The sequence below is a fragment of the Delphinus delphis genome, chromosome 3 (genome assembly GCF_949987515.2).
Source record: "Delphinus delphis chromosome 3, mDelDel1.2, whole genome shotgun sequence".
Taxonomy (NCBI): Eukaryota; Metazoa; Chordata; class Mammalia; order Artiodactyla; family Delphinidae; genus Delphinus; species Delphinus delphis.
The window spans coordinates 111,306,013-111,332,029 of record NC_082685.1 but is presented as its reverse complement, the minus strand read 5'-3'; the positions used below and the strand labels follow the sequence as shown (position 1 = coordinate 111,332,029).

General features: G+C 37.4%; 1 protein-coding gene and 1 non-coding gene across 3 annotated transcripts in view; both read left to right on the top strand.

The window, feature by feature from the left end:
• The window catches only part of SCAMP1 (secretory carrier membrane protein 1), a 115,608-nt gene that overhangs the window by 10,956 nt on the left and 78,635 nt on the right, over positions 1–26,017 (top strand). For both annotated transcript variants that reach the window (XM_060009256.1, XM_060009257.1), the window contains exon 2: positions 13,879–13,956. In XM_060009256.1, the coding sequence (XP_059865239.1) occupies positions 13,879–13,956 (78 nt within the window). The remainder of the gene's footprint in view (positions 1–13,878; positions 13,957–26,017) is intronic.
• On the top strand, positions 25,603–25,675 carry TRNAG-UCC (transfer RNA glycine (anticodon UCC)). Its single transcript has one exon. It is a non-coding gene; the product is annotated as a tRNA-Gly (tRNA).

The window sequence follows — 26,017 nt, the reverse complement described above, 5'->3', positions numbered from 1 at the left end:
AGCTCATGCAACAAGAGAAGCCACTGCAGTGAGAAGCCTGCGCACTGTGATGAAGAGTAGCCCCCGCTCTCTGCAACTAGAGAAAGCCCGTGCACAGCAATGAAGACACAACACAGCCAAAAATAAATAAATAAATAAATAGATAAATGTTCTGTAAAGCATATGTTTACTCTGAGATGGAAAAACTACATTTAAAAGTTGACTGCCGCAGCTCATGCAGCTCAATATCAAAAAAAACAAACAACTCAGTCCAAAAATGGGCAGAAGACTTAAATAGACATTTCTCCAAAATGTATTGTATTGCCAACAAACACATGAAAGGATGCTCAACATCACTAATCGTTAGAGAAATGCAAATCAAAACTACAATGAGGTTATCACCTCACACCAGTCAGAATGGCTATCATCAAAAAATCTACAAACAATAAATGCTGGAGAGGTTGTGGGGAAAAGGGAACCGTATTGCACTGCTGGTGGGAATGTAAATTGATACAACCACTATGGAGAACAGTATGGAGGTTCCTTAAAAAACTACAAATAGAACTACCATATGACCCAGCAATCTCACTACTGGGCATATACCCTGAGAAAACCATAATTCAAAAAGAGTCACGTACTACAGTGTTCATTGCAGCTCTATTTACAGTAGCCAGGAGATGGAAGCAAGCTAAGTGTCCATCGACAGATGAATGGATAAAGAAGATGTGGCACATATATACAATGGAATATTACTCAGCTATAAAAAGAAATGAAATTGAGTTATTTGTAGTGAGGTGGATGGACCTGGAGTCTGTCATACAGAGTGAAGTAAGTCAGAAAGAGAAAAATACTGTATGCTAACGCATATATATGGAATGTAAAAAAAAAAAAAAAAGGTTCTGAAGAACCTAGGGGCAGGACAGGAATAAAGATGCAGATGTAGAGAATGGACGGGGAAGGGGAAGGGTAAGCTGGGACGAAGTGAGAGAGTGGTATGGACATATATACACTACCAAATGTAAAGTAGCTAGCTAGTGGGAAGCCCCACATAGCACAGGGAGATCAGCTCGGTGGTGCTTTGTGTCCACCTAGAGGGGTGGGATAGGGAGGGTGGGAGGGAGACACAAGAGGGAGGAGATATGGGGACATATGTATATGTATAGCTGATTCACCCTGTTATACAGCAGAAACTAACACACCATTGTAAAGCAAATATACTCCAATAAAGATGTTAAAAAAAAAGTTGACTGCCTATAATATGACCAAAATACTAAGACTTTTAAAAATTTTTTCACAGGTCTTTGCTTGCCACATTTAGCGGTAATTGTTTTGCTATTTCAGTATTTAATATGAATGACAGAAAACTCATTAATCTTGGTGGAGAACCACTATGTATGATAAACTTTTTGTTGCAGAAATCTCTTGAGAGTTTATTGGAAATAAGGGATGTCCTCCCATCCTTAGGATATTAGTTCAGTGGCTCATTCATTAGTGGTCATTTGAGCTTGGCAGTCAGTTGAACAGACATATGACCAATATTTTCCTGTTCTTTGTGATCAGCCTTTTTTTTTCATGTCTGTGCATTAGTATTGGGGCGCCTAGCTCTTTTAGCTACCCAATTTCTCAAATTTCAGAAGAAATTTTCATGATTCCATATAACAGAATGCTAAACTAAAGTATCCAGTTTGTAAGTATTCAAACTCTGGTGTCATTGTAGTCCCCGTTTGCCAATCCCCGTACCCCATCCCTTTTTACTTTCCTAATGAGCATTTCTCTATTTAATGAGGGCAGTGAGCGATTTGGTACTTAGATTTTGAAGACATGGATTTATAGCTGGTTGGCAACATTTCTTCCAAGAAATGTTACATCTGATTATTTTTTTTGATTATCTTTTTAAAACACAACTTTGAGATATAATTCATATTACCATACAGTTCACCAATTTAACGGGTACAATTTAGTGATTTTTAGTATTTTCACAGTTGTGCAGTCATTACTACTATCAATTTTTGAACATTTTCATCACCCCAAAAAGAAACCCCATACCCTTTAGCAGCCATTCCACATTTCCCTCCCAACTTCTCCAGCACTAGGCAGCCACTAATATTCTTTCTGGACATTTCATACAAATGGAATCATACAGTATGTAGTCTTTATGACTGGTAGCTTTCATATAGCATCGTGTGTTTAAGGTTCATCCATATTATAGCATGTATCAGGACTTCATTTTATTGTCAAATTATAATTCCATTGCATGGGTATACTACATTTTATCTGTACATTTGTCAGTTAATATAAATTTGGGTTGTTTCTAACTTTTGCCTGTTAGGAATCATGCTGCTATGAATATTTGTACAAGTTTTTTACAAGTGGACGTATGGATGTATACCTAGGAGTGGAATTGCTAGGTCATTTGGTAATTGCCAAAGTATTTTCCAAAATGGCTGTACCATTTTACATTCTTACCAGGAGAGTGTAAGGATTCTAGTTTTTTGACATCCTTGCCAATACTATCTTTTTTATTATAGCTATTCTAGTAGTATGAAGTGGTATCTCATTATGGTTTTGATTTGCATTTCCCTGATGGCTAGTGATGCTGAGTGTCTTTTCATGTGCTTAGTGGCCATTTGGACATTTTCTTTAGAGAAATGTCTATTCAGATCCTTTGCCCATTTAAAAATTGTTGTCTTTTTATTACTGAGGTAAAGTTTTTTTATATATATTCTAGATACAGGGTACTTATCAAATATATGTGAAAATTTTCTCCAATTTTGTAGGTTGTCTTTTTATTTTCTTGATGGTGTACTTTATAGCAGGAAAGTTTTAAATTTTGCTGAAGTCTAATTATCGGTTTTTTTCTTCTGTTGCTTGTGCTTTTGGTGTTATATCTAAGAAGACATTGTCTAACCCAAGGTCATGAAGATTTACTCCTGTGTTTTCTTCTAAGAGTTTTATAATTTTAGTGCATATATTTTGGGCTTTGATTCATTCTGAGTTAATTTTTGTATATGGTCAGAGATGTCAGTTCTCTAAAGTTACTTAACTTTTAAAACCTTTCTTAAGGATTTATTATAGATGTAGGACACTTTGCTACTATCTTAATGTTCAGTTCTTTACCCTGTTGGTTTAAGAAGTCATTTGTTCAGGTTTCTAGCCACTGCTCTATCTTTAGACATATTGTCTTTTTTTGTCTGGCTTTCATGTAATTCACGTAGCTCAAAAATGGTGCCACATAATAAATATGCAGTTTGGAATTGTAGGACCCCTTTACTTTAGTGATATCTCATGGCATTTGCTAATTCTTTTGCCAGTGGACTATTTTCTGTTATTTTGGTTAGATGGTTAATGTGGATCCAGTGGCATAATTTGAAAAACAGGCCAAGCATATTCTCAGTCTTTATCACCATTATATTTAAACTGTAGTATTTGCCGGTTTGATAAGGTCTTTATAGTTACTTAAAGTTTTTGTGTAATTGCTGTATTAGGGATTAAACAGTTTCAAATTCAGTTGTCTTTAAGAGGTTATTATCATTGAAAATGGAACAAGAGTACATTATTTATTTAGCCAAAAATTTATGGAGTACTGAAAGTGAATCAGACACTGTGATAGTCACTAGGAATACAGAGATGAAGAAGTCCCTGATGTTAAAGATCCACACTTGAGTTGGGAGACATAATGTGTGATTAAGTGCTTTGAAGGAGAAAGAATTGGTCGGTATTGTAGCCTCAGTTCCCCTGAATGCAGAGTCTGAGGCAGAAAGCTTAGGTGTTGTTATAGTTTGCCTCCCTCATCTTATAGATGGGAAAATTCAGACACAGAAGTTAATAGTTCCAAGTTTAGTCAGGAATTACAGAACTTGGATGAAAACTATTCCATGAATGGCTTTAATAAGGATAGAGGATTTCTTAAAGCAACTGCTCAGAGTGCTGTTGGCAATATAAAATAGAACATATATATACACAATATAATATAGAATAGAAAGCACCAGATCTCTTAATTTCATTTTCACTGTGGGCTAAGAAACTAGAGTTTCTTGCTTTCTATATTATTTAAGTCCCTTCCATAGATCATTAATTATCTGGATGAAATTTTCACCATATTATATTATGTTCAGAAATTATGTTTTGTTTCCAAAGAATTCTTCCTTGAGAATGTAGAGGGGCTAGATAGGGAAATAATTTTTTTTTGGCACTTAATGCTGGTGTTAACATGGACAAAAATTGCAATTTAAGGTGTGGTTTGTTAACTTTTAAGTTGCACTTATGAGGTAAATCTGCTTGGGTGTGTTTGCTTCAGTTGTTTCTAATTTACTAAGGAGAGATCTGGTCCATGAAAAATTAGTTTTGAGTCTCTCAGGTTTGAGTTAAGATTGTCATGACTTGCAGTGACAATGAATATTAATTTTTCAACATCATGATTTATTGAATAATTCCTAGTGATTATTAAGCACTCTTTATAATGAGTTATAGAAGTTTTGCTAAATGTTGTTTTAGAGTCTTGCGGAGATTTTTAATGGCTTCTTGTAGTAGTTCCCCCTCCCCCCTTGAAATTCTCAGTGTGTTTTAAATTCATATGATTACAATAGCTTTGAGAAGTATAGAGTAGGAAAAAAATTTTACTCTCTGAAGGTAGTACCTCTCATAGTCCCTAGTTTGGGACTTTTCTCGTTTAATCAAGTTGCCTAGTCTAGTGTGTAATATTGATTGGATTAAGCAGAGCTATTGAGTATTTTGATTAAGTTTTGTGGAACAATGCAGTGTTTAATTCAGCCTTTTTCTTTTGAAGACATATTGTTTGAAACATAAATTTGTATTCTTTATCAGATTTTCTTCTAAAAACTTGGTCTTTGGAGTCAGATTTGAAATTGAATCTTGACCATGTCACTTGTTAACTATATGACTTTGGGCAAATTAAATATCTCTGAGCTAGTATTCTCAGCAGTGAAAGAAAGGATATAGAATCTAAGTCATAGGGGTGATCTGAGGATTACATAAGATAATTAAAAAAAATCTAGTATTGTGCTAAACTAGATGAATTCTTTCTCTCTCCTTCAGTCTGTCTTGGCTTTAGCTGTCTTCAATTTCCCATAGGTTTCCTTGATAGAATTGTAAATATTCATTTTTTTTCTGAATTTTAAAAAATATTTAAATTATTGTCTTCTGGTATCGTGAAAAAGTGTGAAGAAAGTGAAAAAGTATGGTGAAAGTCTGCTACCGTGTTGTATAAGAACGTTGGCCTGGAAAACTTCTGATCAGGTCTCTTGTCATCTTTTGTATTTTGAAAAACTTCGAGGGAATTTAGCTTTAAGTCTGAGTTTTCCTTTTTGTAACATACTGAATTTGCCCAAATGGATGAAAGTGAAATTATTAGCCATTCTTGAATAAATTATAAGGACTAGATCAGCACTGTAGAATGCAAATATTTGTGCCACATGTAATTTAAAATTTTGCAGTAGCCATATGGAAAAAAATCAGGTGAAATTAATTTTAATAATATAGTTAACCCTGTATATACAAAATATCTTTCAACACATAATCAACATAACAGTTATTGATATTTTACATTGTTTTGTGCTTTGAAGTCAAAAACATGGTATGTTTTATACTTCCAGCACATTTCAATTTGGACTAGATATATTTCAAGAGCTACATGTGGCTAGTGGCCACTACGTTATATGGCAAAGGTCTACGTGGGTAAAATATAATATTACAGCGGTAGTGGGCTTTAGCTGTGTTTGATAAAAATGTCAGTGGTTATCACTGGTTTAAAGCTTGTCTTCGTGCCTTAGCAGTCATTTATGTGGATGGTAAGAATTTACCCATCTTTGCAATCTCTATCCCAATAAATGATTTTACCAGTTATTCATCGTCCATTCCCAAAGATTCGTAAATTTTCATAGGCCCAAAATATGCTCTTCGATTATTGAGAGCATAAACCAAACTTAATATATGTTCTCTTCACATTCATCAAATCTGTAGGTGTGACATGAGATTGTATTTTGAGAAGCTCATCCTGGATCACTGTGAAGAATACGTTGGGGAAGGGGTCAGAAGATTGGGGGGAACAGTAAGAAGGCCATTGCAGTTTACATATGAGAAATACTGGCAACTAATGGGAGGGAGTGTGGGTTGGGAGTTGGAGAAGTGGAAAGAAAGAAGGGGGCTGATAGTAGCTTGAGAGTGATTGAAGGAATGCTTTTGGTTTTCTTTGCTTGTGTGCATTTTAAAGATGATTGAGACTTGAAATGTAGATGTGAGGCATCCTGTTGAGAGGAAGCAGATGAACATGTGAGAGAAAAGGGTAACTGATAGGGTGATTCTGAGAAAAGATGGGAAAGAGATGAAACTTGTATATAAAGAGAAGTTTGTTGTTGTTGTTGTTTTTAAAATAGGTTTTGTCAAGTTGGCTTAAACTTTAGAACTGTGGGGAATATCTATCACTACGAAAAATAAAGGATAAATTAGAGTTGTACTCTCCTCTCTCTCTTTTAAATTGGAAGGGAGAGAAGGTGAAATTAGAGTTAAATGAAGAAGTGATAGAGAACAGACTTGTGGTTGCAAAGGGGGAGGGGGTTGGGAGAGGGATGGAGTGGGAGGTTGGGATTAGCAGATGTAAGCTATTATATATGGAATGGATAAAAAACAAGGTCCTACTGTATAGCACAGAGAACTATATTCAGTATCCTATGCTAAATCATAATGGAAAAGAATATTAAAAAAAGAATATATATATGTGTAACTAGATCACTTTGTACAGAAATTGACACATTGTAAATCAACTATACTTGAGTAAAAAAAAGTGATTGAGCAGCAGTTTTGGATCAGTAAGTATGTTTGCGATCAGTGTGTATACTAGGCATCAGAAAATATTTATACTTATTAAAATCTTTCTCACCCAGAAGATTTTATTTAAATGTAGTTAATGGCAATAAACTGTTTTTCCATAAAGTTTTAATGGAATACAAAATGGCAAAGAACATTGGTTCCACCTGTTCTGGTTTTAAGGCATGGAGATGCACTCAGGTTACCTCAGGTGATGGAGGTCTGTTTGTTTCGGATTCTTGGGGAGGGAAGGAAGCCCAACACAGTGGATCTCTGCAGCTGTGATGAAACAGTTTCTGAGAGCTAACAAGGTGTTTACTCAATCCATAGCCCCTGCCCTTTACCTCCCTCCTGCCAAGCAGTGGAAACCATTTTCAGGTGAAATCAATATTTATAAAACATAAAAATTGAGCTTCACTGATTCAAGTGAAGGTTAGGGGGCTGATCTCTGCCAGCATTTTTCCCCTCTTCTGCCCCTCTGACACTTCCTCCTCCTTTTCCCTTCTTCCTGAGGCCCTTCTGAGGATCTATAGGAACATGTGAAAACTCCTCTAACACCAGTCATTCCTCATCAACTAGAAGAGCAGTAACTCCCTTGGCCCTCTTTTTGCTTTGGTGACTCACTGGCAACTCTAGTAAATGCCATTCCCCTCAGGTGCTGAACCTACTGCCGCTTTTCTGGTCATGTTCTTATGACTTAGCTTCTATTTGTCTTTTTTTATACCATGAACTAGTGTCATCTGCTGCTGCTGCTACTGATTATAGTACAATCTTTATGTCTCATATTCAAATAGGCTCTAATTGGATTGATTAGTTATTATCCAATATAGAGTCACTTCTGTTGGGGTCTGCTAGGCTCCCTCATGTCCAGTTCTAAAAATGGCTGCCGTTGGCACAGAGGCCCATTCTTCATCCTTTCACATGTAGCTAAGCTATTGGGGTCACATGACACAAGGCTAGGTGGAGAACTCTGATTGCTTTCTTCAGAAGGTGGCTGTGGTTGTTTTTTGGCCTATTCATTACATAGGATGGTCTGTACGTTTTTGATACCTCAGTTAATCAAAAATGGACAGCTTTTTCTGTTTGATCCTATTTTGTTGGTAATAATGATAACAGCCTTAGCTATCACACAAGTGTTTTCCATGTGCAGGAACTGTATTAAGCATTTTACATGTAGTAGCTCATGAGCTATGTGATGCATTTTACTGATGAAAAAACGGAGTCACGTTGAAATATGAAGTGCCTGTTCAATGTTTACAGCTTTTCATTAGTGGAGTGGGGAGGGTTGAATACAGGCAGTCACCTTTCCAAACAATAAAAGACTTGTAGTCTATAGCATAACATTTCAGAGCTGCAACTGACCAGGGCAGTCATCTATCATATTTCTCCTATTTTACATATGAGACAATTGAGAGTTTAGGTGACTTGCTTAAGGTTGCAGAGGCTAGTCATTTCCAGCGAACCCAGAGTTCCTAATTCCTAGACCTAGTCCTCTTTTCTGCTTTAGAACGAGTACCTAAGACACAAAGTTTTGAATGTTAATTTTGAAACCCAAACCTATTAAGTGTTAGCAGATACAGTAAGTGGATACATAATGTACAGTTGTACACAGTCATCCATGTAGGCTTGGTTTTTAGCCTACTGTTTAGCTTGAGGGTGATAGATATATATATATATATATATATATATATATATATATATATATACAGAGAAGAGACTGGAGTTATTCACAAGAAATATTTATTGAGGAAACCATTATTATTATTATTTTTGGCTGAGCCAGGTGGCATGCAGGATCTTAGTTCCCTGCAGAAACTATTATTGAATGAATGTCCTCATGTCTAGCAGAAGGTGAAAGTACTTTCTTGCCAGGTTGGACTCTTCCTGTGGTTATATGTGGCAGTGATTGAGAAAGTCCCACATATAAAGCATGATGGAGGAAATCAGTTGAAATACAGTGAAGGTGCACAACCCTGGAGGGTTTGGTAAAGAAACTTGGATTAAAGATAGAAAAGAGCTAATTATGCTAGATGTAAAATATTTGCTTATTCTCTTCTTTGAAAAAACATTTATTTCTTTAATGCATCTTGATTTTTAATGAAACATGACCATGGAGTTAAGTTGCTTACTAAAGGGTTAGCAGAATAGCCCCGGCTTGACTAAATGACATAACTTTATGGATAGTCAGGTCCAAAAAGGATATTTAAACTCTAAAGAATGTCTTGATTCTTGAAAGTTAGTAAAATACAGAAGTCTAGTACATTCCTCTAAGTCAATAAAATAAGACCAGGTCAGAATGCTTTCCTTGGTAGAAATGCAAATTCTCAGCCACCATCCTGCACATCAAGGTATGTTCAGAGTGGGCCTCAGCAGTTTGGGTTTTAACAAGTCCTCCAGGTGATTCCAGTGCTTGTGAAGTTTGAGAACCACTGTCATAGAAGCAACCAACTTAACAGTTACAACAATTTCATTTTGATTGTGTTGGAGAGGAAGTGAGATTTTCCTGCTAAAGTTTTAGAATCAATAAGCAACGAGCTCAACCAGTGTCTTCTCTGGATAAAGTTATGATTGTGGTAAACTGTTTTTTGTATATCTGATGGAAAGAGTATATATAGGCATTAGAAGTCCTGGCTTCGTAGTTTATCTCAGATATATGCTACTTAACCTTGAGGAAGTTTCTTTTTTAAGGCCATAGCTTCTTTTTCTGAAAAATGGGACAATACCATCCACCAGGGAGGATCATAGAAAGGGTTGGAAATAATGTAAATAAGTGCTCAATACTTAATAGGCATTGAAAGGTCATTCATTATTACTTAAATCATCAGCTTTGTTAGTTTTCTCCCAGTTTAGAGAGTATAGCTCCCTCAACACTGTTTACATTTATTAAAAACTAATTTGAAATGTTAATTATGTGATAATTCAGAGATATCAGTTCTTTATCTTCCTAAATCATTCTTTTTTCTTTTTAGTGAGTGAGTTTTTTTTTTTTTTAATTAATTTATTTATTTTTGGTTGTGTTGGGTCTTCGTTTCTGTGCGAGGGCTTTCTCTCGTTGCGGCGAGCGGGGGCCACTCTTCATCGCGGTGCGCGGGCCTCTCACTGTCGCGGCCTCTCTTGTTGTGGAGCACAGGCTCCATACGTGCAGGCTCAGTAGTTGTGGCTCACGGGCCCAGTTGCTCCACGGCGTGTGGGATCTTCCCAGACGAGGGATCGAACCCGTGTCCCCTGTATTGGCAGGCAGATTCTCAACCACTGCGCCACCAGGGAAGCCCCCTAAATCATTCTTGGCTAGATCATTCTTGGCATATAGTCTGCTGCTTGGTCACCTAATACTATGTTAGGGGAAATTCCAGACCGACTAGAATTGAACTCAGTTTACTTGAGACAGTGATTTTGGCAAACTGCCAGTTAACTTTCAGCCTGGATTAAACTTTTCTAGAATCTAAAAGGAAACAAGATCATTTAAATTATTGTAGTCACAAGTAGAAAATTGGAAGAATGATTTCATTTTAGGCCTCTTTAGAACTAAGTTGTACCTTATGTAGGATTAGAGAAAAAAAGAATTTAATGTGAATTTGAATTTTAGGACACTTGATAATTGGATATATGTATTTGTAGTATGAAAGTTGGAACTCATTGTACTTAAGTGGCATTGAGAGAATGACATTGATTGCATGAATGTTGGCTAAGCAGGATCCATCTTTCCGACCCTACATTTTGCCTCCCCCCTTTTTTCTTTTTGAATTAATTTTCTTCTGTAATTGTGGAAAACATTTTCATGGTTCCAAAGGAAAAACTGTAAAAGACGGTACATTCAGAGAAGTCTAGCTTCCAAGTTTATGCTGTCTGCTCACTGTTCTCTTCCTCTCCCTATAGGCAATCATTTTTGTTTGTTTTTGGTTTATTCTTTTTAAAAAATAAAGACACATTCATTTTTATCTTCCTTTGTGGATAAAAGGCAACATTATATTTACACTATTCTGCACTTTACTTTTTCACTATTCCATAGCATGTAGATCTTACACCACTTTACAACTGCATAATACTCAGCTGCATAGGACTTTGTCATATAGATGTATTGTAGTTTATTCTGCCATCTTCTATTGATAGACATTTAGTTTGCTTCCATTCTTTGCTATTACAAATAGTATTTTGCAGTATATCTTTGGAATAAATTCCTAGAAATGAGATTGCGGGTCATAGTTTAAAAGCAGATGTAGTTTTGCTAGCACTTGCCAACTTTCCCTCCATAGAGGTTGTAACAGTTTCTGTTCCTATCAGGAATGTGTGAGAATCCTTATTTCCTTACAGCTTTGTCAACAGAGTATGTCAGACTTTTGGATTTTTGCTAATCTGATACGTGAGAAATGATTACATCAGCATCCAATTGACTCTTGAACAACACAGGTTTGAACTTTGTGGGTCCGCTTATATGTGGATTTTTTTAATAGTAAATTTTATAGCACTACACAATCTGTGCTTGATTGAATCTATGAATGCGGAACCATGGATGTGGAGTATAGGGAGGGCCAACTATAACTTATACAAGGAGTTTTGACTGAGCCGAGGGTTGGTACCTCTAACCCCTGTGTTGTTGAGGGGTCAGCCGTAGTTTTAATTAGTGTTTCTCTTCTTATGAGTGAGAGTAAACATTAATTAAACATCTTTTCACTTAAACTTTTTGAATTAACTTCATATTTATGTTAATTTTTAAGGAAGTATTCTTGGTTATTACTGCTGCTACTGTTGCAAATAATTATTCTGGATTCCCCCCCCCCAGAGGTCGTAATAATAATCACTCAAGAAACAGTGTTACCTCTCATGTATGATTAAATAAAAAGGACCTATTTACATATTTCTTGTATTCAGAGATGTCACAGTCTAATTTGGGAAAAAAGACTTGCGTGAAAATCATCATGGTTCAGTGAAATAAATGCTGATGGAGATAAATACCAAGTTCTGTGGGAGCATTGAGATTGGGATGGAGTGACTTGGATATCAGGAAGGTATCAGGAAGATTATTGGTTAGCATATGAGGTAGTCTTTGGGTTGAGTCTTTAAGGAAGAGGAGGAGATTGCTAGGCTGAACCTGCCTGGAAGAGTATTACTGCCAGAGGAAGCAATGCCAAGGAAGAATATGGTGTCTGAGCATTCACAGGTTGCCTGGTTTTGTGGTGGGTTGTGGTGGGCTGGGCGTTGTGACGTGACTGCAGCTGGACCATCTGGATTTGCTAGGTCTCCACTTCTTGACCCTGAGCCCACTTCTAAATTTAAGCACAACAATGCCATCTTGATTAAAAATTTGATTAAAATATTCATGTTTCTATTTTCTTAATTTTCCCCCTGATGCATACATTCCCTCTTGATAATCTTCCTACTCATTTTTGAATAAACTGGGGAGGGTAACCCTGAGAGGAGGTAGAGTGATTTTTTTGCCTCCTTCCCATTTTATTGTTGAGCAGGCCTAAAGACTTTTTCATCTCTGCTGTACTTTTAATTTATACTTACCAATTGCTTATTGCCAAGTTCGAGGCTCTTTATATAGTAGCTTGTTGTTTTTTAATATTAACTAATTAATTTTTGGCCGTGTTGGGTCTTTGTTGCTGCACGTGGGCTTTCACTAGTGGGAACCGGTGTTACTCTTCGTTGCGGTGCGCAGCCTTCTCATTGTGGTGGCTTCTTTTGTTGTGGAGCACGGACTCTAGGCACGTGGGCTTCAGTAGTTGTGGCCTGCAGGCTCAGTATTTGTGGCGCACGGGCTTAGTTACTCTATGGCATGTGGGATCTTCCCGGACCAGGGCTCGAACCCATGTCCCCTGCATTGGCAGGCAGATTCTTAACCACTGCGCCACCAGGGAAGCCCAGTAGCTTGTTTTGTTTGGTTAAAGGAAAGGACTGGCAGGGTGTGAGGGTGGTTATAAGAGAGTTGATAAGGCTGGAAAGGTAGGCAGGGGCTAGTTGGAAACTTTGTATCTCATTTTGAGGAATGTATATTTTATAGTTGAGTCTCTAAAAATCTGAAATGGATAATGGGCAGAGGAGAGGGATTGGAGGAGGGGAGTGGCAAGATTAGCTTTACATTTTTGAAAGGTAACTTTGATGACTGTGTTGAGGAAGATGGAGTGGACAATGTACAGTGTAGACAAGGGAGCAATGGTCCCCAGACCAGCAGCATCACCTGGGAACTTGTTAGAAGTACAGATTCTCAGGTCCCACCCCGGACCTACTGAATCAGAAACTCTGGGAGTGGGGTGCAGCAATCTCTGTTTTATTTGATTCTGGTGAATGTGAAAGTTTGAGACTAGGGATATGAAGGCTGATGAGGCTGTATATTATGGTTTGCAAATGGCTTTCACATTAATTATGTAGTTGATTTTGTTGAGATGGTCATTATATTTGTGTCTTACTTTCACAGTCAAGAGAAATAGAATAACTAGGATTTTGTGATTTAGTTACTTATATGAAAGCCTAGTACTAAGATTTGAAAAGCTGGGATAATGTGGTAATATATTATACTTGGAAGAGGGAGACAGTCTAGGATCATGTGGAACAATAAATACAGTCATGGGGAAGTACTGTAGTAGAATAAAACAAATAAGAGGTGCTTAATCTTGAATGCTCTAGATGTTGCCTGTACATGACATTGATTTGTATCGTGGTACTTAAATCTGCAGTGGGGAAAACTGAAGATATTATTTTTTTAAAAAAGGGGAATGTGAACTCTTTGTGGAACCCAGAGGAAAGGATGGGTTTACTCAAGATTTGCTGAGATGCCCTGTGCAATCGGTTCCACACAGCTGTTATGAGGTGGTCTATTTTCATTCTTTAAATAATAGCTAGCAGCTGATTTGCATTTAACCCAGTTTTCATTTGTTTTTCTTTGAGAGTGTGAGGGCTGTAGGTTTAAATTTCAACTTTCTGGAAGTGGGACTGAGTAAATCTGATAATCTTCTTTATTTTCCTCTGTTAGCTTTGCTGCGTGACCAAAAGGACAGATAAAGCAAATGCTTTGTAAATATCATAATTGTATCTTAAAGGATAAGTAATCTTTTTTTTCTCCTTTGAATTTTATTCCAGGACCCATCAGTTACACAAGTGACAAGAAATGTCCCACCAGGACTTGATGAATACAATCCATTTTCGGATTCTAGAACAGTAAGACTATTCTTAATTGGACTACTTTAAAATATTAAAATGGAAATTAAGTAGGATTTATATTTCAATTATGGTTTCTTTTTAGTTGATTGGTTAAACTTATATAAAATAAGCTGTTAGTGTTTTATTTAGAATTTAGCAAGTTTATTAAAACAGGAAGGAATATTCCTAGTAATTGAAAATTACCATGATAGTTCTACAAATTAAATTGCTAATAACCCCTCTAATATGTTAAAATTACTACAGTTCTTTAAACAGGAGAGGTTTTTTGATATACATGTTAGTTTCATGGTAATACAGGGTGATGTTTTCTTACAAAGAGATGTTCGTCTGGAACTGTACCATGAATATTTGTATGATTGTCATTTGAATTAGGTGATTCTGAATAGGACTAGCTTTCTACTCTGGTAGACTAGAACCTGTGGAACCTGGCCTAGGAGCATATTCTTCTCAAAATGTAGTCTTGGTTTATAAAATGAAGGAGTATGGAAAAAACCCTTAAAGAACAGGGTTCTCTACCCTGAATGCATATTAGAAGGACCTGGAGAACTTTATTACTGTATCTGTTAGGGCTCTAATCTCTCATAGGGCACTTGCGTTTTTTGTTTTTGCTTTAGCACTTCTGATGATTTTATTGTGAGCCAGTTTTGAGGACTACTGAAGGTAGGTTCTGTTGAGAATTCTCCCTCAAAATTTCTCTGGCAAATAACGTCGTCTCCTGTATTTGAGTTTTTAGCTCAAATATCACACTCACGAGGCCCCTAATTTTAAACACTGTTGGCTCTTGAACTGTTAGTCATCCTCTTAAAGATATTAAAGTTCTTCAGTTACGTGCTTGGATTTACATGTCATTATAAGGATCCTTACTTGATCAGCTCTTCCTGATGCATGTTTTTCATAGTCTAGAAAATAATTCTAGAAGATCGTGTAGGCTTTTGCTTGGAAATTTCTTCAAAATGTATTAACTTTTTAGTTTTAAGAAGAGCTTTGTACAAAGTAAAAGCACTAAAATAAGAGTGAACTTTAAAATTTCACTTTATTTCAAAGCCCTCATTTATTTTAACAGCCTCTGTTTATGTGTAGCAGCTGCAACCCAGGCTGGGATCATCAAGTGTTCTTTTGAGCATGTCAGTTTCAGATTGAACCCTGTGAAATGGCCAATAAGTTGACCAGTTTTGACATGTAAAGATGGCAGTGTCGTATGGCTCAACCTTATAGTGAACTGTGAAAATGTATGAGATTGCAACTTGGTAGGAGTTGAAAGGGAGAAAAAGAAAAGCCCGGTATATTTTATTCCACTATGTGTAGTTTGATGATTTCTGAGGGGGTGGAGATGGGAACAAGACTGTTAAACTTGTTGGTAAGGAATAAAGGGAGGTTTTTATATAATTTTTTGGAAGATTTTACTAGCAAAAAATGTTTAACCTTTTTACAGTAGCAGCTTTAGATTATTCTTTTTAGAAGTAGTAATGTTCTTCAACAAGTTGTCTACTCTGTGCCATGTGCTTTACCTGTATTATCTTATCGAATTCTTACAACAGCGTTCAAAATGGATATTTTTTGTTTCCTTTTACTGATAAAGAATCTTAGACACAAGTCATCCAGCTAGTAAGTGGCAGAACTGGTTTATGTAACTCACCTTTTTTCTGTAAAGCTTTTGCCTTTTCCATTTTGTTAGTGCTGTCTTTAGAGACAGATGCCTAAGAAATAGAAGATAATGTCCCGGTCTATGGAAAATTTCTCACGTAATTGGGATTTTAAAAAATTACACGAATTAGATATATCCAGGAAGGATAAAACAAAAATGTAAATTATGGTTCTAAATGTTGAGACTTTACAGTCAAGGAAAGGTTTTCTGAAAGAGAGTAGGTAGGCAATAATGAAAAGCCAGCTACAACGAAACACTTCTCTTAGATTTGATGAGTAAGATAGTGTCAGAACCAGGAAAAATATTGTTACAAGAGCACTTAGGCATTTTCCACTGAACTTTTTACATGATGGAAAATACAGATGCAATAATTTAAAAATTCAAAATTCTTTTGTTTCATATATGTATGATTTTAGAAATTTGTCCCACCACTCCCCCCTCACCCCGGCTGGGTTTTGCAGCTGTGACTATTTTCTAAGAGCAGACGTACTTGGATAATTGATGTAAGTGATATGTCAGAACTCAGTCCAGATACTATTTTAGTTGATGGTTGTTATCCATATTTTTCTTAGAAAAGTATTTGTGAAAATGAAGCTTCTAGATTGTTGCAGAAGGGTGTGGTGAGCTACTTGAGGTCAAGTAGGAAGATCCTTCAGCAGAACGAGCATATAACCTTAAGATTTTAGAAAGTTCCTGTCTTTTTAAGTTTTTTATTAGGTTTCCTTTTATATTTAGTTTTCTGTTTGAATGGAAACTTTAAGGGAAGTAACAATTAAATATTTAAATAATTTTAATAATTTACATATTAATTCATTCTGTATTATAAATTCAGAGAAAGAAATCGTCATAAAACACCACGTAGTTTAGACAGTCTGTTGGCAGTATACTGGAAGGCTATTCAGTCGAAATGTGGTGGTCTGAATTGAGATGTGCTATAAAACGGAGGGTAGTCTTTGGTTATGAAATAATTTTTTTCTGTTTGAACTCAAAATGCATTTTACCACTGGAATTATGTTGAGCTTGGTGGGTAGCTTCCCTGGCCTGCCCTCTAAGACTTAATGCATAAATTACTAGAAGAATTAGCTCATCCTTGAGAACTGTTATGTATTTAGGGGGAATGTTTTCCTTTTAAATTAGGCAACAGTTTAAAATGCCTACTGCCACTTGATTCTCACTAGTTTCAGCCACTGGTGATGGCATTCACGGCTTCAGACAGGATGTCTTCTGGCGGGTGTTGAAGTACAAATCAGTTTTTTGCACTATGTGTGTGGGGGGTAGTGTGGTGCTGTTGATAAAATCCTTAGTGATGTTTCTCAGGGCCTAGTTTACTGTCATATTTTTTTTCTTCAGGAATAGGTTGCTTGGTTCCTTTTCTGTTCTGCTAGTTGTTGACATATATGATTTCTGTCATATAAAGCAGCAAGATCTGCAGAAGAACCAAGAGAAGAAAATTCCAAGTACTGGCATGCTCAAGTGGTCATTTCTGACCATAAAGGACATAGATAAATGATTTATGTAAGAAAGAACTGCCTCTGACTAAGTTAATTCAGGACATGGAATAGACTTAGAGTCATAAGACCTGGATTCTAATCTAGGCCTTGCCACTAATTAGTTGGTACCTTTAGACAAGCCAGCCATCTAACGTCTCTGGGCATCTTTTTTTTTTTTTTTTTTTTTCTCTTCAATGTGTAACAGTGGAGGCAGAGAGGAAGATGTTGAGATAAATAATTTCTCATGTCAGCTTTTGTTTTGAAAATGGATAAAACTTTAACTCCAGGCACTGACTGGATAGTACATAGTAGCTTGCCTATTTTTAATACCACAAAAGCAATTTCTGTACTGTAATATCTGTCTTTCTTTTCCCTTGGCACGCATTTCTTTTTTTCTTTCTCCTTTGCTTCTTGTCTTTCTTGGAGCTCATTATCTTTCCCTTCCGAAACCAGTCTTCTTTGTTTCTTGTCTTATTTTAATGATAACTATTGCCTTCTGTTCTTCTAGTGTCATTGGCTGGAAGTACCTGAGTCGTCTTTGGCTCAAACAGCTTCTTTCCCTACATCTAATCAGTAGCCACGTCCTGTCATTTATACCTCCAGGAGATATTACCTGTCTGTCCTTTTCATTCCTACTAAACTGTCCTAATTCAGGTACTCATGTGAGATAATACAATGACCTGTCTACTTACCTGTCTCCAGTTTCTCTTCTTCAAATCAGTTTTTTGCACTATGACTAGAATTATTTTTTTAAGGCAAAGTTCAGATTAGGTCTTTTCTCCTTAGAAACGTGTGCATTGATTATGCATTGTCTACATAGTAGTGTGCCATGTGGGGCCTCCGTGATTTGATTTAAGACTATCTTTTTTTATTTTTAATTTTTTATAGACTATTTTTTAGAGCAGTTTGAGGTTTACAGAAAAATTGAGCAGAAAGTAGAGAGTCTCCATAGACTTCTTCCCCAGAGTATCTGTTTAATCTTATCCTCTAAGGTGCCATTTGCTCCAGCTAAAGTCATCTACTTTCTAACCCACAACCCCATTGAGACCACCTCCCTTAGGGCATTTATTGGTCATTGAATGGAGTAAAGAGACACTGTGTGTGGTCATAATGCCTGGCTTCCCTCCTTTAACGGGCCAAGATGAACCTCTCATACTAGGTATATTCATTTTCTATTGCTGTGTAACAAATTACTAAAAATTTAGCAGCTTGAAAAAGCACACATTTATTATTTTATCATTTCTGTAGGTCAGGGGTTTGGGCACAGCTTACCTGGGTCATTTGTTCAGGGTTTCACAAGGTTGTGATCAAGCTGTGATCTGGGCTGTATTCTCATCCAGAGGCTTGACTGGGGAAGAATCTGTTTCCAAGCTCATTCAGGTTGTTGCCAGAATTAATACCCTTGTGATTGTATGACTGGGGGCCCCAGCTTTTGGCCAGCTTTCCGCTGGAGGCCACCTTCAGGTCATCAATGCTGTCTACAGTCCCTAGAGGCTGCATGGTTTCTTGCCACACAGGCTTCAACATCATTATTTCAGAGAGTCTGCAGGGAGTCTCTCACACTTTGCTACTAAGATGGAGTCCCTATATTACATAATGTAATCAAGGGAATGATAGCCCATCACTGTTACCGAATTCTGTCGATTAGAAGCATGTCACAGGTCCTGCATACACTCAAGGAGAGGGTATTATATTAAGACGTGAACACCAGGAGGGTAGAATCATTGAGGTTCACCTTAGGGTTTGTATGCCATGCTGGGAATAAGATGGCACATTGGGGTTAGGACTGTATAACTTCAAATCTCTTCATGCCCGTTTAAAAGCATCAAAGTGGAGCCTGCAGAACACTTAGCCCTCCCTACCCTCAACACTTGACTGCCCTAAGTTTATCAGAACTAATCTCATTATGCCTTTGACTCCTGTTTATGTCATTCTCTACGAGAAGCCCCAGACTCCTCCTCATCTCCTGGATTTTAATCCTCATGATGCACTGCACGTTTCTTAGTCTGAACCCTTCTATTTCCTTAATTCCTGAAACTTGTGCTTTCTGGAAGTCAGAGTCCAACTTCATCAAAATCCCCTCTATCTTTATCTTTTTCTCTGAATGTTTTATCCTTTGCTCTGTGGAAACTGGCCTTTCTGTGAGGACACTGCTTCCCCTGTAACCTTCTCCAAAACTAGCTGCTTTTTCTCTCACAGTTCTCAGACAACTGGGCATAAAATTGGGGTAGGTATTGTCTTTGTTTCTAGCTGCTTCTAGATGGTTTTCCTCCTTCCTGTCTAAAAGAAATCCCATGTCATCATTTGAATCTCATGTCATCAGATTATAATTGGGTCCCAGGTCTCATTGTGGCTGTCACCTACTGATCTCTGAATTACTACACCCTATTTCTCTTTGTTTTCATTTCTTAATTTTAGTTCTTGGTTCACTATTACTCTTTCCAACACTATTCCTGTTTTCTAATTTTTAAAAACATCTTTTCCCTACTCTATTATCCCCATCCACCATTATGTATTTCTTTTTTTTGGCCGCACTGTACGGCTTGCTGGATCTCAGTTCCCTGACCAGGGATTGAAGCTGGGCCATGGCAGTGAAAGGCCGGAATCCTAACCACTAGCTCACCAGGGAACTCCTCCTGAATGTCATAATTTTTTTTTTTTTTTTTTGGCCACACCACGCAGCATGCGGAATCCTAGTTCTCCGACCAGAGGTTGAACCCATGTCCCCTGCAGTGGAAGCATGGAGTTTTAACCACTGGACTGCCAAGGAAGTCCCCACTGTCCTATTTTGAATTCTTAGTGGTGATCTTTCCAACATCCTGCCTGTCAGTGCCTTAACCTCATCTCTTCCATTGATTTTTGCATTCCATGTTATCTCAAGTCACTCACTTCCGCTTCTTGTATCTTTTCGGTTACTCTTCTAGTTCCTCAATTTCAACACATCTTTCAGTTCCACCAGGACCTCTGGTTTGTTGATCCTACTACGTCGCTGCCCTTTATCTACATCTTACTCTCTTCTCTCAGCCTAAATTCCACATCCAGTTGTCATAATCACTCTCCATGTACTCTCAACTCCCTTGCCTTCCCCTCTCCCCCTTACTCTGACATAAGTCTTTTGGCTAGAAGCCAATCCCTGGTTAAAGACAACTCTGTATACTCTCTGCCCTTACCTTGCAGCTAAATATGGAGAAACACATGTAAACATACTGAATGGCCTCATTTTTAGTTCATAACCAGCTCTAAGTTGTACTGAATGTCCTAGTTATTTAATTGTCCACTCTCTTCTTCTCTCTCCTCACCTTTCTTTTTTCTCTCCTCATCTTTAAAATCTGTCCTCCTATCCTCATTCTCAGTTGATGACCTTACTTCTTATTTCACTGAGAGAATTGAAGCAACCAGTAGAGAACATCCACAGACTTCCACTGTCACGTCTACCTACCTACCAGCGTTTATACCCATGTGTTCTGTTTTCCTGCCTTTTACTTATAGATGAACTGTCTGTGCTTCTATCTAAGGCCATTCCCTCTATTTGTGCAGTAGATTCCATGTACTTTCACTTAAGAGCTTTGCTGAGTTGCTCCTCTCCAACATCACTAGTTTTATCACTTTCTACTGGATCATTCACATCATCATAAAAACATGTTTTCTTCTATGTTAGGAAAAAAAAATCACAAAAATTTATTATTCATTTAACAGCTTTATTAGATAATTAATATACCACACACCCATTTAAAGTGTACAATTAAATGTTTTTAGTGTAGTAATAGAGTTGTACAACCATTACCACATTCTAATTTTAGAATATTTTTGTATCTTCTACCCCTGAAAGAAACCCTGCATCCTTTATCAGTTACTTCACATTCCCCCCTCCCTCTCCAGCCATAGGCAAGTATATTTACTTTCTGTCTCTACAGATTTGCCTATTCTGGACATTTCATATAAATGGAATCGTAAAGTGTGTGGTCTTGTGCAACTGGTCCTTTTACTTAGCATAATGTTTTCAAGGTTCAACTATGTTGAGGCATATATCAGTACTTCATTCCTTTTTATGGCTTTTTATACCACATTTTATTTATGCATTCATCAGTTGATGGGCAGTTACACGGTTTCCAACTTTTGGCTGCTCTGAACCTTTGTGTACTAGTTTTCGTGTGGACATGTGTTTTCATTTCTCTTGGATATATACATAGGAGTGGAATGGTAGGGTCATATGGTAATAATATGTTTAACTTTTTGAGGAACTACCAGGCTGTTTAACAAAGTGGCTGCAGCAGTGTAGAAGGGTTCCAATATCTTCACATCCTTGCCAAATTTGTTATTGTCTGACTTTTTGCTTACAGCCGTCTTAGCGGATGTGCAGTGATCTGTCCTTGTTGGTTTTGGTTTGCATTTCCCTGATGGTTAATGATGTTGAACATTTTTTTTTTCATGTGCTTATTGGCCATTCGTATGTTATCTTTGGAGAAGTGTCCAGATTCTTGGCTCATTTTAAAATTGGATTTTCTTTTTGATATTGAATACGTGATACTAGATACAGGTCGCTTGTGAAATAAGTGATTTGCAGATACAGTTGACCCTTGGACAACGCAGGTTTGAACTATGGGAGTCCACATACATGTGAATTCCTTTCACTAAATACATAGTACAGTACTGCACAATCAGTGGTTAATTGAATCCCCGATGCAGAACCTCGGATATGTAGGGCTGGCTCTAAAGTTATACGTGGATTTCCAGCTGTGTGGAGGATCAGTGCCTTACCCTTGCATTGTTCAAATATTTTCTCCGATTCTGTAGGGTGTCTTTTCACTTTCCTGATAGAGTTCTTTGACACACAGAAGTTTTAAATTTTGGTGTCACATTTGTCTGTTTTTTCTTTGGTTGCTTCTGTTTTTGGTGTCATATGTAAGAAGCCATTGCCTAACTGAAGGTCATAAAGATTTACTCCGAAGTTTTCTTCTAAGAGTTGTATAGTTTCAGTGCTTACATTTAGGTTTATGATCCATTTTGAATTAATTTTCATGAATGGTATGAGATAGGTTTCCAGCTTCTTTCTTTTGCATGTAGATATCCACTTGTTCTAGCACCATCTTTTGAAAAGACTCTTCTTCTGCGTTGGATTATTTTGGCACTCTTGATGAAAATCAATTGATGGTTAATGTAAGGGGGTATTTTGGGACTCTAAATTCCACTCTGTTGATCTGTGTCTATCCCTATGCCAGTCTCACACTGTCCTGATGACTGTAACTTTGTAACAAAACTTTATGTTAACCTTGTTTCCCTTTCGAGTCTAATTCTCACATCTCTGTCATTGAAAAACTTTCTCTGCTCCCAGTTGCTGCAGAACTCCTCTGAAGAGCTTTCTACTTCTCTTTCCCCTCAGCCCTTTCTCCTAAAAGATATTTCAGTAAGTCTTTTGCTCCCAACACTCCACCAAAACACACTCTTCAAGGTAGCCAATGACTTCCACGTTGCTAAATCCAGTGGTAAAACTGCAGTCTTACTCCATCTGTCAGCACTGACAGTTGATCACTATCTCATTCTTAGAAAACTTTTTTCATGTGGCTTTCAGAGCACTTAAGTTTTTCCTTCTCCGTCTCCTTTGCTGATTTCTCTCCTTTCCCTGCCCCTTCAGCCCCAGTATTGGAGTGTGCCAGGAGTTAGGCTTTGCTTCTCTTCTCTATCCATGGCCACTCAAATGGTTATTTCATCCAGTCTTACAGCTTTCAATATCATCTACGTGCTGATGACTCCCAAATTTACATCTCCAGCACAGAACTCTGCTCTCAACACCACGCTCATGTATTCAGCTGCCTGCTAGATATGTCTACCTTGGATGTCTTAGAAACTGCAAATTCAGCTTGTCCAGTACTGAACTGAGCCCCCTCCTTAGAAACCTGCCCGTTTTCAATCTTTCTTATTTCTATCCTGTTAGTTGTTTAGGCCAAAACCTTGGTGGTATTTCATTATTTCCATTTCCTTACACATCACATTTCCGTCAGGGAATCCTGTTGGCTCTCCCTTACAGATACATGCAGATCTGATGCCTTATCTCCATAGCCACCACTTGGCTTGAGCTGCCATCATCCCTTGCCTGGATTACTACAGTGGTGGTTTCTTACTACTCTCTCTCTTTCCACCTTTAATCTATTTTCAGCTCAGTAGCCAGAGTGATACCTTGAAAAAAAAAGTTGATCATTTCAGTCTCCTGCTTAGAACTCTTCACTAGCTTTTGATTTTTTTCCACAGTAAAACCAAGAGTCCTTAAAATAGCATATAATCTGGTCTCTAATATCTCTCACTCTTATCTCCTCACTCTTTCTTTGTGTATTCTTTCCCAGCGCCCTGGTCTTCCTTAGGCCAGGCATTCTCCTGACTTTGTATTGGCTATTCCTTCTGCCTTAAATGGTCTTCCCCCAGATAGCTGCAAAGCTGACTTCTTCACTTCCATAAAGTTTTTGCTGAAATATTTGCTTTCTTAACCACCTTTGTAAAATTATCCCTACTCAGCTTATACTCACGACCTGTTTACCGTTTTGTTCCATAAAATTTACTGCCTTCTAAGATACTCTATAATGTATTTATTATATGTATTGTTTATCTTCCATTGCTAGATTGTAAGCTCCGTGGGAGTAGGGATGTTTGCCTGTTGTGTTCATTAATGTCTCCCAAGTGTCTGTAATTGTTTGTGGCACATTGCAGTTGATCAATGAATGTTTTTGAATGTATGAATAAATATGTCTGGCTGCACCTCTCTTCCTTCATGTGCCTTTCTCTATTTGCGAACGCCCATTCTTGTATAGCCCTTCTTTCCTCCTATTACTTACCTCCTCCCCCAGTTACTCTAATCTTTAAAAGCCTTGTTTTGAAATGGTCATCTATTCAGATAAAATTATTTCTACTTGTCCTGATTCTGACATTAGTATGTTTAATTTTCACCACCCTTAATAACAAGGGAATCTGTGTTAGGCAGAGCCAAAATCAGTTCTGTCTGCTCTGTCAGAGACTGATAAGGTCAGTGGAAGCTGCAAAAAGTTTAAGGTTTCTTTTGGCAGTCTCTCGATTAGGTGAAAGAATAGACAGTGGTTTATAGAAACTGTAAACTTTGTTACCTCAGAGGGGAGTTCTCAAATTTCAGGGTGTATAAGAATCACCCTGGAGAGCTTACTTAAAATGTGACCATCTTGAAAATGCAAACCCCTTCTCTTCAACCCCTGAGTTTTTGAATCAGTATGTCCACAGTGGGGCGTAGAGTTTGCATTTTCAGTAAGCACCAGGGCTTTCTGATGCAGGAGATCTAGGAACACGTTAATTGCTTTAGACCTGGGTATACTTAGAAACATTATGGGTTCACAGATGGAAGAGAAAGAGCCGGAAAAAGCAAGGAGAAATTTTCTTGAATAGGTGTTTCGAGTATGGAAGAAAACCAGGAAGGAGAACATATTTGTTGTATACACGAGAAAGACAACTTGTGGACCTCTCATTCCTCGAAGGGCTATTATATGCTCATTTATTTAATAATGAAACACCTTTGGAACTTCCAATGCAGAGAGCTCACTATATAACAGAAAAGTCTCTCCGTAGTTGTATTTCTTTGATTGTTATGATGTTCTTAATTCTATTGAGTGAAAATATATCTTACTATAATTTTTAATCTGTTGATCCTGGTTGAGTTCTCCAAAGCCACACAGATAGGCAAACGTAGTAATGTAATTTGTGTTAAAATATAAATAATTATAACCATGTAAAGTATAACTTTTACGGAGATTTAAGAAATGTAGTCTATTCCTAACTTGTGAAATTTCATCCGCCATGGGAGAAGGACGTACAGCCTTGCTCTGGCCAGAGCTCTGCCCCCGAGGTCACTCTCCTATTCTCCTGGCTTCTCTAAAGTTTTTTCTCTGTCTCCATCTTTGCACCTTCTGTACTTTTCTCAATACTTTAAGTTTTTCCCAGGGGCTTCCATAGCAGTGACAGACACAGTTTCAGGATTGTCAGGAGAAGAGCCTATCTTACTCTAGTACATCTAGGTGCACTAGAGTACTCTCTTTTTTCTACAGATAGGTTGACTTTCCTTCTGTGTCTGCAGTTTTGATGAGTGTAAAATGAAGATGATATACTCAGGAGTGTCCAGTGAGGCAGAAAGATACCACTTCTTACATCTCAAATATTTCTTCTGGTACTAAAGTAGAAGTTCCTTTAGTGAGGGTCTGTTGGTAGTAACTCTTTGAATATTTATAAATATTTATTATTTCACCTTAGTTCTCAAAAGCTAATTTCACTGGATTTAGAGGTCGGCATTGACAGTTTCTCTCATCAGTTTGGCACATTCTACCTGGGATCCCATTGTTGCTGTAGAGAAAATAGCTCTCAGTCTTACTGGCATTCCTTTGTATAGGTATTGTGTCTTTCTTTTTTTTTCCTTCTTTTTCTTCCAGTTTTATTGAGATATAATTGACATACGCCACTGTATAAATTTAAGGTGTGCAGTATAATTTGACTTACGGGAATTCCCTGGTGGTCCAGTGGTTAGGACACTGCACTTCCAATGTAGGGGGCACAGGTTCAATCCCTGGTCAGGGAACTCAGATCCCGCGTGCGGTGTGGCCAAAAAAAAAAAAAAAAAAAAATTGACTTACATCATGCATTGATTAGCACATCAAGTTTAGTGAATATTCATCTCATATAGATACAAAATGAAAGAAATAGAAAAAACTTTTTCCTTGTGATGAGAACTCTTAGGATTTACTCTCAACAACTTTCATATATAGCATGACAGCAGTGTTAATTACATTCATCATGTTGTGCATAACAGCCCTAGTGCTTATTTATCTTACAACTGGGAGTTTGTACCTTTCGACTACTTTGATCTAATTCCCTGTCCCCCACCCCCTGCCTCTGGTAACCACAGACCTGATCTCTTTTT